We start from the raw sequence: 17,182 nt of genomic DNA, 5'->3' as shown, positions 1-17,182 counted from the left end.
ACATGTTCATTTTTGTTTGATTTTTATTGAGTAGTATTTTTTTTATATAGTCCATGTATAAGAGTGTACTTTATCTATCCGACAGCAGCATTTTCCAAAAGAATATGTTTAGTAAGTTAAGTATCAGCTCTCAGTGCAATTTGTGAATTGGTTTATGCAAGGCTGGGGAACCAGTTTAAATTTTCTTTTTTTTTTTTTGATGACCTAAAACAGATGATGTTCATTACGATTACGTGCAATGAGCATTAGCAGGAATTGGGTGAAATCTTTTTGAGCTAGGGTTCCCCAACCTTTCATGTCACCAACAAAACTTTCCTACCAGACCAACACAAAATGTATGCAAAGGGTGACAAAGTTTTGGACAATTTTCAGTGTTTCCATGGGAAGTTATGACAATTTATGGTAATTAACAGGAATCTTTGAGGAATTATTATTTTTTTGTCTCTCACTCGAGCGGCGCTCAAATATTAACTCCAGGGATTTGAGCCTTTTCGCAAAACAGTGAAAATCTGCCAGCTATCGCCCAAAAAGGTTCATGGTTGCCTACAGATGCCACAAGATGGCGGCAAAGCACTGCTTTTGCCTAGACAATGCGCCTCAATTTCAACATAGTTCCTTGTAACCAAAATGGTGGCTAAGCACTACTTTTGTTGAAATGAAGCTCCTAAACTCACTGCAAAAGTTCTTTGAAACTAAAATGCTAAATGGCAGCAAAGCACTACTTTTGCCCAAGGAAAGCTCCTCAATTGATCAACTCACCTCAATTTAGTTCCTTGAAACTATTTTATTTAAATTATAACAGAAGTATTGGTTATGAATTTGTTTTCGTATTTAAGTCCCCGACTATTAAACCAACCTTCACTTTTGTAAATTACTGGTTTGTTCCCATAATTTCCTGTTTATTCCCAAGGAAAGTTTCCAACTTTACAAATTCTTGGAACTTTCTGACTGTAATAAGTGATAGAATAAAAGTTGCACTGTAGACAGGAAGTTTTACATTCAAGTCTGGGGGAAAGAGTATCAAGAAGTACAGCACAAGGTAGGACTTGTCCAACACTGTTGCATGCACACGTTTTTGTGGCGCTGTCTTTGTGTGCTTTTTTTTTTTTTAAATCAGTTGTAGAACTGCGAGGTGACCCAGGCGAGCCCCCACTTGAGGTTGGTGAGCATGAACTTGAGCGCCTTGGTCCACTGCTCCTCCGAGTTGAACTGAGTCTTGATGGAGTACGAACCGCCGCTGCCGCCCGTGTCCTCGATCTTGCCTTTCTCCACGTCCATCCTGATGCCACACACAATCCATCACAATGAGTAAGTACGTAGTTCCTCAAGTACTGGCTGTCTCTAGTCTAATAGATGTCGTGCCGCCCGCGCCACAATTACAAATAAAGACTGTCGATGTGCTGTTGTTGTGGTTAGCAACACGTTTTTTTTTTCTTTTTTGTGGTTATTATATGGCGGTTCTGATCATCTAACCTGTACGGAAGGCAGAAGCCGGTGTCGCCTTTTTCCACCTCGTCTTTGAACTGCTGCACACAGTCCAGGAAGGCCACCATGGCGTGGTCGAACTTATTGTCCCAGAAGAACCTCAGGCCGCCCGAACAGTACAGCGGAAGCTCCTGTAACCCCCCACCCCCCGAAAAAAACAAAAAACAGTGAAGAGTAAACTCGGAGAAAGGTTTTACAGCGTGTCAATTACCTTTGACTTGTCTGTAAGTGATTCCAGGTAGGAATGATTTCCATAGGGCACGAGGCGATATCTAAGTGAAAACGGACAACAACAGGCACGGCGAAAATTGTTTTGTTAAAGTTCTGCATTTTGCGTTATTCTGAGCATCCATGTTAGGTAACGCTAACCTTTGGAAACGGAGCCCCATCTTGTTGGCCAGCGCGTGCAGCAGCAGCACCGTCTGCCCCCAGGCCGCGTTGATCTCGTTCCATTCCACGGGCACGCTGGGAAGTCGACCCAGACGGAAGTTGTTGATTGTGCCGAACTGGCCGCTGTGCCTGGTGGGGCCGGAACCGTTCAAATGTTGAAATATGTAGCGGACGCAACATATCATACGGTGGACCTACCAGATGTGAAAGGTGGCGTTGAAGACGTTGGTCTTCTTGAGTCGATCCAGTTGGATCTGGCTGTAACGCATCTGGTTGTCGACGCTCTTCAGCTCGTCGTCCAGCTCGAGCTGTTGACGTTTGAACTCGCTGTACTCCTTCTGGTACCTGACACGCAAAATACATCCGTGAACCTCCCGCTTAAAACAAAGTATCAGTGAGTACAAATGTGGGGGAGAAAATAGCTACTCACTGCAGCTCTTCCGTCTCCAGCTGCTGGGCCTGCCCGCGGCTTAGCGCCAGCTCCTGGGCCACGCCGGCCCGCTGCTCCTCCACCACCTCCAACTGCTGCACCAGGGCCGCCTCCTCCACTTTCAGTTGCTCCAGCTCGCCCAGCAGCGTCTCCTCATTCTCCACCTGCAGCTGCGAGAGGAGCTCCAGACACTGCCTGAACACATCGCACAAAAGTATACCTTTTTTTTTTTTTTAATTCAAAATAGAGTATGTAGTATTTTGTTAAATTAAAAAAAAAAAGACAAGTAAATTATTACACATAAATCACAAAGAAGCCTGTTGGCATCTCGTCGCCATTACTCACTTGTAATTCTGACATTCATTTTCTGTGATGTTGAGCTGCGTGTCCAGGTGGTCCAACAGGGTGTCTGTACATTCCTCACACAGTGGGTGATCAACATCCGTTTGACCGGACATGATGTCGAACAGATCACTCGTCACCTGCCACGACAAATACGATCAATTAAAACCAACGTGGATAGCATACCGTCATTTCTTTTGGAGGCCCGTCACCTTGAGTCTTCGGCTTAGATTTTCCATGGAGCCTCCGTCCGAAGCGTCTCCGATCAGTGTGAAGCTGTTGGCACTCTCTGTCGACATCATTCTGCTGACAAGGCCAACGGTAAAAAATAGCCATAATGTAGTGTTTACCTGAATATAAATTTTGCTATTTTGTTAACATGTGTGTTTTTACCTATATATTTATCTATTGTACAAAGAACACACATGGATCATGTAAACCATATTACATTTTAATTTTAGAAACTAGAATGCTCACCGTGCTGGGGGGATGTATTTCCTTGACACACCATCTTGCTTGTTTTCTACAAAGGTCTCCTGAAATTCAGTTGAATTAATTTTTAGAGATTAAAATGAATGCAGGTGCTGTTATATTACCTCTGTTGTTGCATCTCCTTCACCACAATCCGCCTGTTTGCTGGGTGTGACCGTCACCAATGGAGCTGAGAGCACCCATGGAGAAACATCACATTGAAGTATGAGACCTGGTATGGCTTCCTTTCATGTTTAGTTATTATGGTGGAACTTGTAGTTGAGTTTGTGTGTATTTGTTGTCTTGACAACCTCTGCATTCCATTTTTGTGTTTACCAGCCCTTACCAATCAGTTCGTGGATGGTGACCCGGTCCAGCACATTGAAGGACGTGTCCAGTTTAAGAGGTTGACAGCACCGCTGACAAACGAAGCTAACCTGCATCGTCGTGCTCGACGTCTTGGAGGCCTCCATCGCTCACTACAGGTACAAAGAGGAGAAAAAATATCGAAGCCTGTAATCACACAATGTCACATTCCCGAGTCGGTTTTATTTTAACGCTGTGTTGGTTTATTATTAAGCACATGCTACTGTTAGCTCGTAGCTAACGGCGACATATTAGTTAAGTCAATAAAGACTTGCGGCTACCTTAAAACTAATTTAAATTCAAATAATACTGCCTCTCTGGAGTCACTGCATAATAGGCTCGTCGGTCACACTGTGGGAATAAAAAATACAAATAAATATAAAAATAAATTCGCGTGACGGTCGAGCTTCCTCCTTCGACTTCCGTGTTGATGTTTACGTATTCTTCTTCGTGTCATAAAAACTGGTAGGAAACAATAAGTCTGCCCTCAAAAGGTTGGTGGAATCGTACAGCTTCAAGATGAATATCGTTATAGAACATTTTTATTAGAAAGTGTGGGTCAAGGTAGAAAAGGGTTTTAATTTTCGTGGTGTTGAGTTGCGTCTCGAAATACATTATAATGTTTAATATGAGTAGATTAAAATAAAGTGTTTTATTTGTATAGGATTAAAGTCGTTATAATGTACAGTATTTATTTTTCAACATTCTGGTGGGAAACGGCGTTCACTCATCAAGGCAAACGTCGGTTCTTTGTCAGAAAAAAACGGCAACAGTGAGACGGCAATGACGACACAACCGAGGAGTGTTCCAAACACATTTTCATTGGACTAGTCCACTATATAAAAATCATTTGACTAATTTGTGAACCAGCCACAATAATGATTTTCAAAAACCGTTCATTGTTTTTTCGACGACTATTTAAATAAAAAAACACGCTTGCGTTGCTTATTAAATGCTGTAATTCCACCATCCCACCAGTAGATGGGAAGCGTTAAGTCAAACAGCCTCTTTTCATCAAATAACCGAAGAAAAAAGTTTGCGGGAAAAGCGAAGCTCATAACAGCGGAAGAGTGCACAAGAAGCAGGTAAAATTCTCTCAAAATGTGTTGAAGTGTAAAACGGCGACGTGTTCTGTTATTTCGTGCTGTGCTTTCCTTATGTCGGTATCGTTTTAATTCCGACATGTTTTTAAAAGTACTCAAGCTATCGCCACACTCCCAAAATCACAGTTGCCGATGTCATAACACTTCACTCCAGCAGTGAGGACATTTCTTGGTTGCTCGTTTATTTAAATGCCATTGACGTTGTAGAAACTTCGTAACTGTTGGTTTTGTTGCTCTTAGATTAAATAAAATAAAATAAACGACTTCATGGCACCACCCAAAGACACTGAAGTGAAAAGGGGGATTGCTGTCCTGTGTGAGACGCTGCAATGTCCCATATGGTAATTAACATTTGAACAGCCCGTTGAGACATGGAATTCAAATCACAAGAGTATTTCTAATAGGTTTCCTTTCGTTTATAAATAGTTTGGATATGTTGACTCAACCTGTTTCCACCAAGTGTGACCATCAATTTTGCAAGTAAGTATCATTTCTTTTCATTTTCTCTACAATACGGTTGGTTTTGTTGTACTAATACCATTTAATACTGTTAATTGCTATTGGAACTTTTCATGTTAATAAACATGAAGCGCCAGGGTAATTCTTGGTGGCAGAACCGGTAAAGGCAGCTAAAAATCATCAGTCTTAGTATTTTATTCCAGAATTTTTATTCACCACTTTAGGTTTTGTATGCTGAAGCTCTTGGACACCACCAAGTTAAGCAGAGCTGACTGCCCAGTGTGTAAAGAAAAGATAACCAAGAGGTTGGTCATATTCAGAATAACAACCTGTCTTACATGCTGTAGTCTCTTTTGCACGGAGTCGCTGCAAATCTAATCATAAAAGGATAGTCTGTGATTAAGGCTCAGTCTCTTCAACACAGAGCCATGGCCTCTGAAAGCGTCCCAAGTCAAATCATCCTTTTTCTCCTCTCGCGCAGAAGCTTGCAGGAGAGTCCTGGCTTTCAGAGACTCGTCACAGGACTGCAAGAAATGATCCAGGCGTATGAACATGACACTGGCACAAACTGTAAGTACTGTACAATTATTATTTTAGGTCGCTCAACTCAAAAGGAGAAACCTGAATGACTTTAATTTCTCTATACAGATTTCACTGGACTGGCCCAGCAAAGAAAACAATCTCGGTGAGTGTGACTGAAAGTCATATTGTGACTAATGTTGATTTTAATTGTCATTGAACTGCTGTTGATCCATTTCCTTCCGAGCAGAGTCGATGATAACCAGCAAGTTAATGGGACAGCCGACAATGTGGAAGGTGTTGAAAAGCCTCTTCCGAGTTCTCACTCATCAACTATAGCAGGTTAAAAGCTAGGTGCTTGACAAAAGTTGCACATGTTCACATACATACTCTGATGCCATTTGTACTCTTTTTTTTTTTAGCCCTCAATGGATTTGCAAGAGTGATGGGATTTGGAGATTCCAATCCTTTGAATACAGATGGTGAAATTCAAGACGGCTCAGTTGAAACGTCACAATCTGTGGAATTGTTGGAGGCAACAGTCAAAGAAGGGAAAAGACGTAAGGACCAAGTTGTGCCGGTTGTTTCGCAAATTCAACCTCTAACGCGATCGTCCGGGCAAAAGCCAAAAAAGGATGAGGAGCCTGAGCAGATCTTTGAGAATAGGAAGAAGAAAAGTAAGGAGAAGGTTGCGGCCTGGCTCATGAAGGTTCCCGTCGAGGGGAGCGTTGAGTTGGAGGAGCCCACAGAAGTGGCCCAGGTTTCCGAGGATTCCGACAGCTCCGCTTCCACGCTGAATGTCGAGGAGTTCAACAAGAAGAACGTGGTTGCAAAAACACTTGAGGAGCAAGTTTTTGGGGTCGCCTACAAACGAAGGCAAAGCGCCAACCATCAATCGCCATTACACTCAGGAAATCTATCCAAGGAGAAAAATGTGACCGGCCTTGAAGAGAAAATTGTAGATCTGGAAGAGCCTGTCACAACGCACGTCGCAGAAGAACCAGGAAATTGTGAGTCTCACGAGCAGGAACTGGACAAACCTCTGGAAAATGACCAGACGACGAGCCTCGAAACCCTTCAGACTGAACGCAAGCCAACGAAACGGTTGCGAAGTGCCTTGCAGCAGGTCGATTCTGATTTGCAGGCGAAAGCGGAGACGGAAAGTTGTGGTCCGAAAAAAGCAGACAAACGGCGAGCCCCCTCAGAGAGAGCCAAGTCCACCAGAGCTGTGAAACCTCTGGTCCTTGTCGACGTTCAAAACGGGGACGGCGTCGCTAAGCGTAAGCTTCCGTCGGAGGCCGTTCAAGTTCATATCGAGAACTATCCGAGCAGCGAGGACCAGGAGGCGGCGGTCACGACGGGCACCAGGAGATCCAAAAGACTCAATTTGGGTTCCCAGAATGTCCGACAGCCGGTCCCCAAAATTGCTGCAACACGCCAGGGGGCGAAAACGCTCAGAAAGGACGTTAAAGAGGGTGGGATGTCGTCGGATCCTTCGGATGCAACGGCTTGCATAAATAACGGATGCATTTATGACAAAGACATCTGTGCAATCGAAAACATGGAGATCTCCCATCTGGACAATCTCGTGAAAGGACTTCCTCCCTCTGAAAACCAAGCAGGTGCCGATAGTGACCCCCCTCTGGTTCCAAGTTCTGCAAGTCTTTTTGGGGCGCCTCCTGAAGACCCCGCCGCACGTTCGATTCCGAGGGCCCGGGCGGAAAAGCAGGAGGACTGTAACGACAGCGAGATGGACACTGCCCAAATCGTCAGGACCTTCAAGGCCACCAAAAGGAAGTCATTCCGCCTCGCACGTTCAAGTGGGAAGAAAAGTCGGAGCGAGGATGAAGAACTGGAGCACAGCCTGGAAAAGAACAACCTCAGTAGATCCAGAGTCCAGCGTGCCAAACAGAAGGCCGCGCAGAGATCGGACCTCACTGACCCGTCAACTTGTAGCGATTTGATCCCCCCAACTGATTCGCCCACAAGGAAAATGGCTGCTACCGTTCTCCTCAGAAGTTCTGTCAGCAGTGCCCTCAGTCCAAACAAGGTGGCGACGCGTGAAACGGAAAGCCCTCTCGCGTCCTTGGTCCCTCAGGTTGTGGATTCTGGACTCCATTTTCATGAGCGCCAGGAGATACCAGAGAGTCCGTTTGAATGCGCCACAAGCGGGCAACGCCAGAACCTTGCAGAGAACCTCGCCGACAGTGGAAACGGCTTAGCAAGCACATCCCAGCATCTCTTAAATGCCAACTGTTCCTTAACTCCGGACGGTCTCGGCACTCTGCCGGGCCAGCTGGCCCATGAAACCCAAACGAGCGTCCAGTCGTCTGTCCGGAGCAACCCCAGCCGCAGGAAGAAAAGGAGGACTCCGAGGCTGCAGTACTCGTCGGAGTTGTTGAGCAGCACCGGTGACAAGTTGCCTACTTTGACACAAATCCCGCACCAGACCGCTTCCCACCCTCAGGGCGACTGCGTCCAAGAGACCACTGAAGCTAACAGGCATGCAGCTGATGATGTCGCAGCGCGGTGTCAGAGTCCAGACTGCATTACCGCTAGCCAGGCGTCTGTCGACTTGTTTGACTCTCCAGATGAATGTAAGATGCTACCTCATAATAGTTTGGGATTCTTCATTGTTTAAATTCTGCTCGTTTTAATTAGTTTTTAGAGCTGGTTTGTAAATTTTTCGATACGTGTTTTTTGCTGCCATTTCCGATACTGATGGTGAGTGAGATTGGCCTACTCTGATTTTTCTATTTTAGAGCTGCTCACTAACAATTATTTTGATAATCAATTAATCTTCCAATTATTTTTTATTTGATTAACTGATTAATCAAATAAAAAAAACATTTTATCCAAATTTACGTTCCTTTATAATACACAAATTAGACATTTCATATTGACAGTTCAGAAACTATATTATTTTATATATTATATTATGATTCAGTTACTAATATTGCCTTTCTATGAATGTGATTTTCTTCTTTTTTTTTCATGACTTCTTTACAGGTGATGCGCCAGTCAGCGGTGCAAGCGTGTCTGCTGAGTCGTCCCAATTTGCAAGCGAGGTTCTCGTTACACAGGTAAATACATATTTATACTTCTTGCTTTTATATATTTCAAGGCCAAAGGTCCATGTTATTCAGATGCGCATTTTCCATCCAAAGAGCGGTGTCATAAGTACGTTCACGAATCAAAAATGGCTTTCTGATTTAATGGGTGTTGATATAAAACCGTTGAAAAAAGTCAATAAGTAATTTATCTTCCTTGTACCCAAACTACAACGCTTGCTTCTCTGCATGCATTGTCGACCCTATCCAATAGAGGGCAGCATCCTCATTGTCCTTCAATGACACTGCCAACTCCACAATGACTGATGACTGCTTTGTTTAAAAAAAATAAAAAAATATCCCTCTCAGCAAATTTTAAATTGCATTTTATTTACATGGGCCGCAGAGGAGATGATGCCTGTTGTTCTTCTCATCCATCATCCTGCATTCTCCTTTTTATCTGTCCATTGTCACGCCTCAGTAAATTTCCCTTCATATCTCACTCGCCTGCAAATATTTAATAAATCACATTTTACTTACGCATGCCTCTACTTTAATGGCACACTAAACCAAGAAAAAAAACACCCATAAAATTTTCAGTCATTTACAACCGCTAAGTTAATGCCCCCCCCCGCTGATTGACACTGATTATTGTGCACGTGTGAACTAAAGGTTGCATTCCAAGCTTTTTCTTTTCTGCCGCCTCCCCCTCCTCCGTTCAATCAATTGCTTTTGTTGTCCTTTTGTTGTCCTCCCTCGGTTGGCCAGCAAAAACTGGAGATGCAGAAGGAGCTGGTGAGGCTGGAGAAATTAATGGCGCTGGTGACCGAGGTGCTCCAGGAGAAGGAGGCCAACCCTGCTGCGTGTAAGCAGATCACACTGGTTCACTGCATGAACACGTTCGACTGAGAAGCTGGTCATCGTATATTTTGGTTATTAATTAGTTTTTGTTTTTGTTTTTCATCAGGCTCAAACATGCGGAAATCCGGTCCCTGTGACCCCGATGCAAACCGTGATCCAGAGAGGTCAGTCATGCAGATCTTTTTGGAACTCATGTTTCCATACCAGAATGGAATGCTCGTTTGCCCCATCGCAAACTAAAGACTCCACACTTTATGTGCTGCTCATTTGTTTGGCAGCAGCCTTCAAAATGTCACCGGTACTAAAATCTGTGAACCTGCCTACATATGTGCTTGTTTACACTGCTATCTTCTTTATCAATAAACATCCCGCAAGCAGGTAATTTGGTGGCCGCCCCTTCATCTGGCCGGGCGATGGGCGAATAATCGCTACAATCAACCCCCAATCTCCTCCGGCTCTGGAGCGATTAAAAACGAAAAAGTCACCGCTGCCTGTATCTTCTATCATTCTTAAGCACTTAGAGGGAAACTTGCGTTGCCTCGGTAATATATCTCTCGCGCTTGACTGCCGCAGCCTCCCTCGCCTCGCGGGGTTGTAAGTGCTCTGCTCCGAGCAAAGAGGATGATAACGTGAAAAGGGGCTTAGCGGGATGAGCTTGTTGTGGAAATGAAAAAGCAGGCAGGAATAATTGTAACCAGTGTTTACATGCGGCGTCCTCCCTGAGACAAATTCTGTTTCAAGCAAAGCAAGGGCCATACTTGTGGAGGAACTTTTTGTTTTTCCTTGTTTGACGTTATTCTCTACACGAATATTTGCATGAAATTGAAAACTGATTCTTCAGATCTTATTCCTCAATTTTCGTTCGTGTTGTTTTGTCTCTGTCTGTTTGTTTTATTCTCAGTGTGGCCTTGATAATATTCCTTGTTTTTCATGCTGCATCATCGTTTTGCAGGAAAGACCTTGGAGAAGGTGCGGAGGAGCAAGGAAAGCGTCCCAATGATGGAGAACAGTCACCTCAACCCGCCGTCGAGATGTGTAAGGCGATCTCTGTATCATAAATCCCGCTGCTCATTATTTGACTGATTTTTATTTTATTTTTTCATTGTCCTCCTTTAGCGCCGCCACCTCCACCATGCCCAGGACCAGCTGAGAAAAGCGGCGTCGATTCAAACTCGGCCTGCAACGACAAAGAGAACAAAACTCCCGAGAGAGATGACGGCAGAACTAAAATGGTGCTGGTCTCGTCTGGATTGGCGCCGGCCCAGCAGGTGTGTGCGCGTGTTCATCCGGCGAGACCGCAATTATCCAGCTTGGTGGCGTAAGTGGGGTCGAGGCTCGGGTAACGGGCGCCAATCATACCTGTCCGTCTTGCAGATGGCGGTGAGGAGGTTTGCCAAGAGAGTCGGCGCTCGTGTGGTTTCCCAGGTGACCGCAGAAGTGACTCACATTGTCATGTGCACAGGTACGCTCGCTGCTCGGAACTTAATAGTCGCATCAGACGGTGTGTGTGATTGTTGCAATTTCGGTACATTCAGGAATTTCACCTTAAATCTGAAAATCTGTACATTGGTACTGTTTTATGGTACTCGCCAACATTAAAAAAAAAATGTGGTGTGTGGCCAGTCCCTTTTCATTGAATTAATAAGTTGTTTTAGCAAAGCAATGCAAATGAGCTCTGACACTTTCAGCTTTTCTGGTTTCAGAAAGAGCACATTTTCATTTTCCGACAGTACTTTGCTGTTTTGCGCGCCTCCTTTTGGAGATAAGCCGCCAACCTCATTCTCTTGCTTGCCGCTAATTACCCTCCCTGGTAGATTATTTTTAATTCGCCGTTTTACAAAGCGCCACATTTCAACCAGGCCTTTTAACAGGCGGGCCGTTTCCCCGGCAACCAAGAAATGGGGAGCGCTTGGCCTTCCGATCCGTTGCTGCTCGTTTAAGGATTTGGGATGAACGGAAGGCTTAATTGTTGTGAATTTTGGGGTCATTATTAAGCCGAATGTAATGTTCGTGTCAAGTGCCGCGTTTGACATCCTTTGAGCACCATAATAAATTAGTACAACATGCGAATCGATTATTCCACAAGTGTTGTTATTATTATGTAATAAGATTTGTAAATTACATAGTCAAAAAAATATTCCTGCTCCTTCATTTTCCTTCACCAGATGAACAACTGGTATGCGAGCGTACCCTCAAGTACTTCCTTGGCATTGCAAGCAGGAAGTGGGTGGTGAGCTTCCGGTGTAAGTAATGTCTTTATTTATTTTTTTTTATGCCTGACTCACTTTTTTTTTTTTGTAATTTATATGGTGACAAATTTTACCTGACAATTACGAGGTCCACTGAAATAAGCGAACTTCTCATTTTCCTCTTCGCAGGGATTGCCGAATGCTTCAAGCAAAAGAAACTTTTGGGCGAGGTACGCTTGCCCCCCTCGTGTTACATTTTCGTGTAGAATCAAAGCCGCTTGACAAAGCTTTCCACGCCGTTTGTCACGATACCCCTCATGCATTATTCGTCATCCATTTGCTTTCACATTCCCGGCATCTGGTGTAATAACTCGGCTGCATCATAGTGCGCTCATTATAAAACCAAATAAGTGTTTTTCCAACTTGTACTCGCCGGCCCGTCTGAGAATAAGTGGACTGCTTGGAATGCTTTTTTTAAAGCGATCGCTGTTTTCACATTGTTGCGTTTCCCTTCCATGCAGAGCTTGTTTGAAGTCCGAGGCGACGTGGTGAACGGGTCCGATCACCTCGGTCCGAAGCGAGCTCGCACCACCGGTGACGACAATGTGAGTGTAAACCTTTTGTGCTAACAAAACGTGTCAGCTGGAGCGCCGATTTCCTGACACTTCAATATGTCCCGAAGGACATTAGTGTTGTCTAAATTAAAAATCTGCACCAGAGAGACTTTCATCACATAAATCACCTCTGGCTGATGAGCATTATAAACGGACACGAGATGGGGGGGGGGGGGTCCTTTTCTGCACGCACGTTGCCCCCCCCGCCCCCCCATACGCATGCATCCAACCTCATGCTGTATGACTTATGTGGCCGCCATGGCTCAAGGAAGCCATTTAGCATTGCAATTTCCAGCCAAGTGAGGTGACCCTGAAAGCAACAAAGTGCTCGCACTTATTGTTGAAGGGGTTGTTTTTCGTTTTGCATGATAATGGTGTGCCAAAGGCAGCCATGCTGGCGCTTTGTTTGTTTTTCAAGCAAAGAAAACCCGATCCAGGTTGAAGCCATTGATTTTTTTTTTTTTTCCACGTGTCTCCACAGCTTCTCATGAAGGGCTACAAAATCTGTTTCCAGGGGCCTTTCACAAACATGACCACAGGTAAACCCTCTCAGAAATGATGTGTCGCATCACTCCACTCAATGCTGATCGCTGACCTCAAACTCAATATTTTTACACTTTTTTTTTATGTTCCAACATGGGCTTGTGATTCTTGGAAATCCTCCCATTTTGATTTATGAAGTTGAAATATTTCATTCAGTGGTTTAGAATATTATTAAAAAAGTTGTTCCTGTTGGTGAGCTTTAGCTCATCTAATTTACACAAATTATATAAAAATGTCATATTGGTTGACTTTGTATTTGCCTTTTCGTTCTCTAACCCAACAAACATTGAAGGAGGTGCGTTTTACTCCTTTTAAAAAAGTTACCAGGTGTCTCCATCACCAACTGTCATGACGCTTAGCGAGTAAAATGCTAACACGTTGGTGGTTTTAACGTCTCCCACTTGAACAGCGCATGAATATGGACGATACAAACGTGTGCCGCGGTAGTTGCTTGAAAGTATGTCACTGTCATAAGACAAAATGATGCGGTTCATGGAGTGACGCATGGCCAGTAAAAAAAAAAAAAAGCCACTGACGTTCCAACTTGGGTCATGTGGTGAGTCTGTTTTAGTAATTAAATTATCATTTTGCTATCAAAAGCCTCCTTTTCAGTCTTGTTTTCATTGCGTTATAGTTTGAGGTGCCACAAAAGCAAAAACAAATTAAGAAATAAATAATTATTACAACACAATAGTCTGAAGGTCTGAAAACAAAGCTTGAGAATCTCTGCTTTAAGCAACAACAAAACATTTGCATCTGTCTGCGCTTGTGCCATGCTGTTTTTGCACTGCTGTTTCCAGAATCGTGAATGACTTCGCCGTGGTGATATCGGCGTCCTGTAGGTCAGGCATAGGCGTATTATGATTCTGTACGCTGTACTTACCGCCACGTATTAGACCGGCACCAATTTAAATTCGCTCCTTTTGATTACAAATCAAATAAAAATGAGATTTTTTTTTTTTTTTTTTAAATGTAAAATAAACAATTTCACACACAGTTTAGCTCGTAACAATGATGGGCGGGTGCGCTGAATATAGACTCGCTTGTTATTGCCTGTTGCATACGGTGCTATCTGGAAGTTGCTCACGAGAATGCTAATAGACGCGGCCGCCAAGCTGAAATAAATGCCAGAGGAGAAAATAATGGAATGAGGCCCGGCGTGCTGGCACACAGCATATCATGCTCGCCCGTCTCGTAGCATCAGACACAATTACGGAGTAGCACTCCTTGCCTGCAATTTGCATTTAAATGTTTTAACGCTGCCGTGTTTGTGTTTGTTCCTCTCTCAGAGGAAATGGAGTGGATGGTACAGCTGTGTGGAGCCACAGTGGCCAAAGACCCGCTCGCGCTCGACAGTAAACGGGTGAGACTGAAAGCTCTTGAGAAGCTGTGACCCAATTTGGGGTGCAAGGGTCAGAAAATCCCCAAAATCCCAAATAAACATTGCGTCTATTTCCTATCGTTAAATAAATGATACCACTCCAGCAATCCCGGTGTGTTCTTAGAAGTCCCTAATGGTGAGAGTGTGGCTGTTTCACGTTTAATGATTCCATCACTGCATATGGTTCATACACAGTGCGGTGTATTATTAAAATAAAGTACAACCCGGCATATTGTACGTGTCAGAAAAGCACTTGCCCCCTGCCAACACCGCAATTATGATTACTATTCATGACACCCTCCAGCTTGATTCGCAGTCGAGCGCTTGGCGTGCAGATGCTAAAGGAAGGAAAGCTAAAAGTAGCATCAGAGCTGCGTTAATATGTTTATTTTCCTCTTGTTTTGCTCTCACAGAAGTCCAATCAGCTGGTCATCGTTCAGCCTGGATCAGAGCCGTGCTCATACAGCAGTAAGTTTCATTTCACACTCGCCGATACATTCCAAAGCCGCCTGCAAGAAGTGAACATTTGCAAAATAATTTTTGGTACACATACTTTTCCGGCTCCTATATTGACAACAGATATTCATAGGTTGAACTTAACAGTTGTGTTTATTTTCCATCGGTGCAAACAAGAAAGCTTCTGCTCGCTCACACTCAATTAGTGTTGCCCAGCAGTGTGAAACTCTCACCAAGTCTGACAGACAAGGTGGCAGACGTTCTTTTTTCCCCGACGAGACGGATTCGCCGGGCAGAGCGAGTGTGAAAGAATTCGGGCAGCAAAGAAATAGCCGAGAGCAAATGTCAGACAGAGACGGGTGACGCGGGAGATCTGCGAAAAGGGGGATGGAGTTAAGACAAGTAGGAAACAAACAAAAATCTGCTGTGAAAATCAAATCTATTTCGAGTAAAATTTGTGAAAATACAAATAATGAACAAAATAAATACAAATTAAATCTGGGTATTTTTTGAACGTAGCGACGAAGCACTCAAGGCTCTCGGAACGAACATTGGATGTACGTATGATGGTGATTATGTCATCTCTTGACACCGGATTGTTATTCACTGCGCAGGTCTCGCAAAACGAGCCACCGTTGTGAGTCGCGGTTGGTTGTTGGACACGGTGGCCACCTACACCCTCCAAGGTTACGACAACTACCAAACATGAACTAAGGACGTGTTTTACAACATTTTTATTATTCAATATTCTGTAAAAAAAAAAAAAAATGTGCATAAAGACCAGAGACGTGTAAAGTTAAACTATAATAATAAAAAAAAAAAGAATTCTCTAATGCATGATTTGTTAATCATTGAAGTTTGTAGGTAATTTGAGCCCACACCTGTTGGAAACCAGCCTTGACGTCATTTTTGCTTCAAGCAAGAGCACAAGGTAAGCGTTTTAAAATCATTGCTCATCTAATCATCCGCCAAGAAAGCGGTCCCATCCGGCGCATCGTCGCACTTGGTTACAAAATCATCCGGTTCAGATGAGTGCATTCAGGTACATGCTTGCGGTGGCAGTACAACGGCAGCCCAATTAGCGTTGTTTTGAACAACAGCTGGCCGCAAAGAGCACGCACGAACGGAAAACAAAGCGGGAATGTCAGCGCGTCTCCTCGGAGGCCGTTTAAATGCCAGATGTGTTGGTGCCAGAATGCTGCTTTCTTCCAGTCAGCTGTTTTTTTCTTTGTTTATTTTTCAACCCCCCCTCGCAATTCAGTAGCATCACTCAATGGAGTGTAGAGTTCAAGCACTGAATGGGATTTGTTTTTCTCCTCCATTCGGACGGAAGGAATGCAGCGTTGGTCTCGTTTGAATGAGTCGTATCACGGAGGTTATTTACAGCAGTCGGAATTTGTCGGTCACAAGGTTTCCTCTCTTTAAGTGAGTTGTGGCCGTGTGGAAGTGAAGTGCCGTTGTGTACAAATGAGTCCGCTAGTTGAGGACATCCCGACGTGGACGACTCTCTGGTGGAGTAGTGGGCAGGCAAATCGGCCTCGGAGCACAAACAACAGCGAGCGGCGTGTTTTTTTTTTTTGTTTTACCCGAACGCGAAAATTCTGCATCAGCAACAACGGCAGAAGAGTGGTCGTTCTTGTTTGGCGCATCGTAAACGAGAGAAGGCGCGTTTGTTGAAGGTCACGCATTGAGAGTTTTTTTTACACCCGCAATATCCCAAGTGAAACATTCCATGCTGTAATTGTAAAGGGACGTTCCCAACGGGACTGCGGACAAAAAATAACGCCTCGCTTTCCAAGGTTTTAAACAGAATTTACTGAAATTCATGTACTCGTCTCTCTCTTCCGACTAGTCAGTGTCTTAATTTTATTTTCTTCAGTTTTCCGCGGTCCTCGCCAACCCGAGTCAGTGCGTTTGACCCCACGCATTTTTTCCGCCACATCTATTTTTAATCCGTGCAATTCTACACACTGTTTAAATGGCTCTTGCATTTTTGATGACTCCCTCCTCCTCCCCTCTCTAAGTGACAGGCCAAGCATTATACCGCCGTCATCGCCATTGTGTCGCGGCCGTCGGGTGGCTGAAGCCTGGTGCCAGCCTCACTTAAATTCCCTGTCTCCTTAAATCGCCTCATGCTGCACCCGCTTATGAATAGAAAGTATGGTAAACCCTCGCCGAACTCACCGAGTCTAAATTTTTGGGCGAAAATAAGCCTTATTGGCTATGATGATTTTTTTATTTTTTTTTTTATTTTTTTATTTTTTTTTTAAATGAACATAATGACAGTTGGTCTACTCAGGAATTTCTGTCAAGTATTGGCTGTTTAATACATGTGACAACAATCGCCAGTTTTCTTCATATGCATGGGCGAGATTTAAAAACCAAAATGGTTATGCAGGTTATAGTCAGATTAATGTTGGGAAAAATTTGTAACTATATTTTTCCTGTTTCCGCGAAGAGCTACGCTTATTGTCGCCTTTCTTCATTCATCTACGAGTCTGACAACGACACTATTAGCGTCAT

The 17,182-nt window shown here is 44.0% G+C and overlaps 2 protein-coding genes across 3 annotated transcripts; one reads left to right on the top strand and one right to left on the bottom strand.

The window, feature by feature from the left end:
• Positions 1–5: 5 nt before the first annotated feature.
• Positions 6–3,943, bottom strand: becn1 (beclin 1, autophagy related). 2 transcript variants are annotated; one of them, XM_088284973.1, is made up of 12 exons: positions 3,766–3,943; positions 3,465–3,597; positions 3,244–3,308; positions 3,125–3,183; positions 2,860–2,953; positions 2,651–2,787; positions 2,306–2,500; positions 2,074–2,220; positions 1,855–2,004; positions 1,697–1,757; positions 1,474–1,616; positions 6–1,279 (listed from the first exon to the last, which is right to left on the bottom strand). In XM_088284973.1, the coding sequence occupies exons 2-12, from the start codon at positions 3,589–3,591 to the stop codon at positions 1,114–1,116; spliced, it is 1,344 nt and encodes a 447-aa protein (XP_088141099.1). In that variant the 5' UTR covers positions 3,592–3,597; positions 3,766–3,943; the 3' UTR covers positions 6–1,113. The 2 variants fall into 2 exon arrangements, with proteins under 2 accessions (XP_088141099.1, XP_088141100.1); XM_088284974.1 differs by having other exon boundaries at positions 2,860–2,950; positions 3,766–3,942.
• A 530-nt stretch (positions 3,944–4,473) lies between these two features.
• LOC148317610 (uncharacterized) lies at positions 4,474–15,467 on the top strand. The gene is made up of 21 exons (XM_088285364.1): positions 4,474–4,569; positions 4,828–4,928; positions 5,014–5,067; positions 5,271–5,351; positions 5,528–5,616; positions 5,695–5,731; positions 5,816–5,907; positions 5,988–8,162; positions 8,575–8,648; positions 9,384–9,480; positions 9,583–9,640; positions 10,429–10,511; positions 10,593–10,744; positions 10,851–10,938; positions 11,642–11,719; positions 11,855–11,895; positions 12,187–12,270; positions 12,761–12,818; positions 14,112–14,185; positions 14,617–14,671; positions 15,274–15,467. Exons 2-21 carry the CDS (start codon positions 4,855–4,857, stop codon positions 15,366–15,368), a joined length of 3,639 nt encoding a protein of 1,212 aa, XP_088141490.1. The 5' UTR covers positions 4,474–4,569; positions 4,828–4,854; the 3' UTR covers positions 15,369–15,467.
• The last annotated feature ends 1,715 nt before the right edge of the window (positions 15,468–17,182 follow it).

The sequence above is a fragment of the Idiotropiscis lumnitzeri genome, chromosome 20 (assembly GCF_059441095.1).
Source record: "Idiotropiscis lumnitzeri isolate Australia: NSW breed Sydney's pygmy pipehorse chromosome 20, RoL_Ilum_1.0, whole genome shotgun sequence".
Classification (NCBI taxonomy): domain Eukaryota; kingdom Metazoa; phylum Chordata; class Actinopteri; order Syngnathiformes; family Syngnathidae; genus Idiotropiscis; species Idiotropiscis lumnitzeri.
The sequence above is the reverse complement of the archived record's forward strand: the minus strand, read 5'-3'. Positions and strand labels throughout refer to the sequence as shown.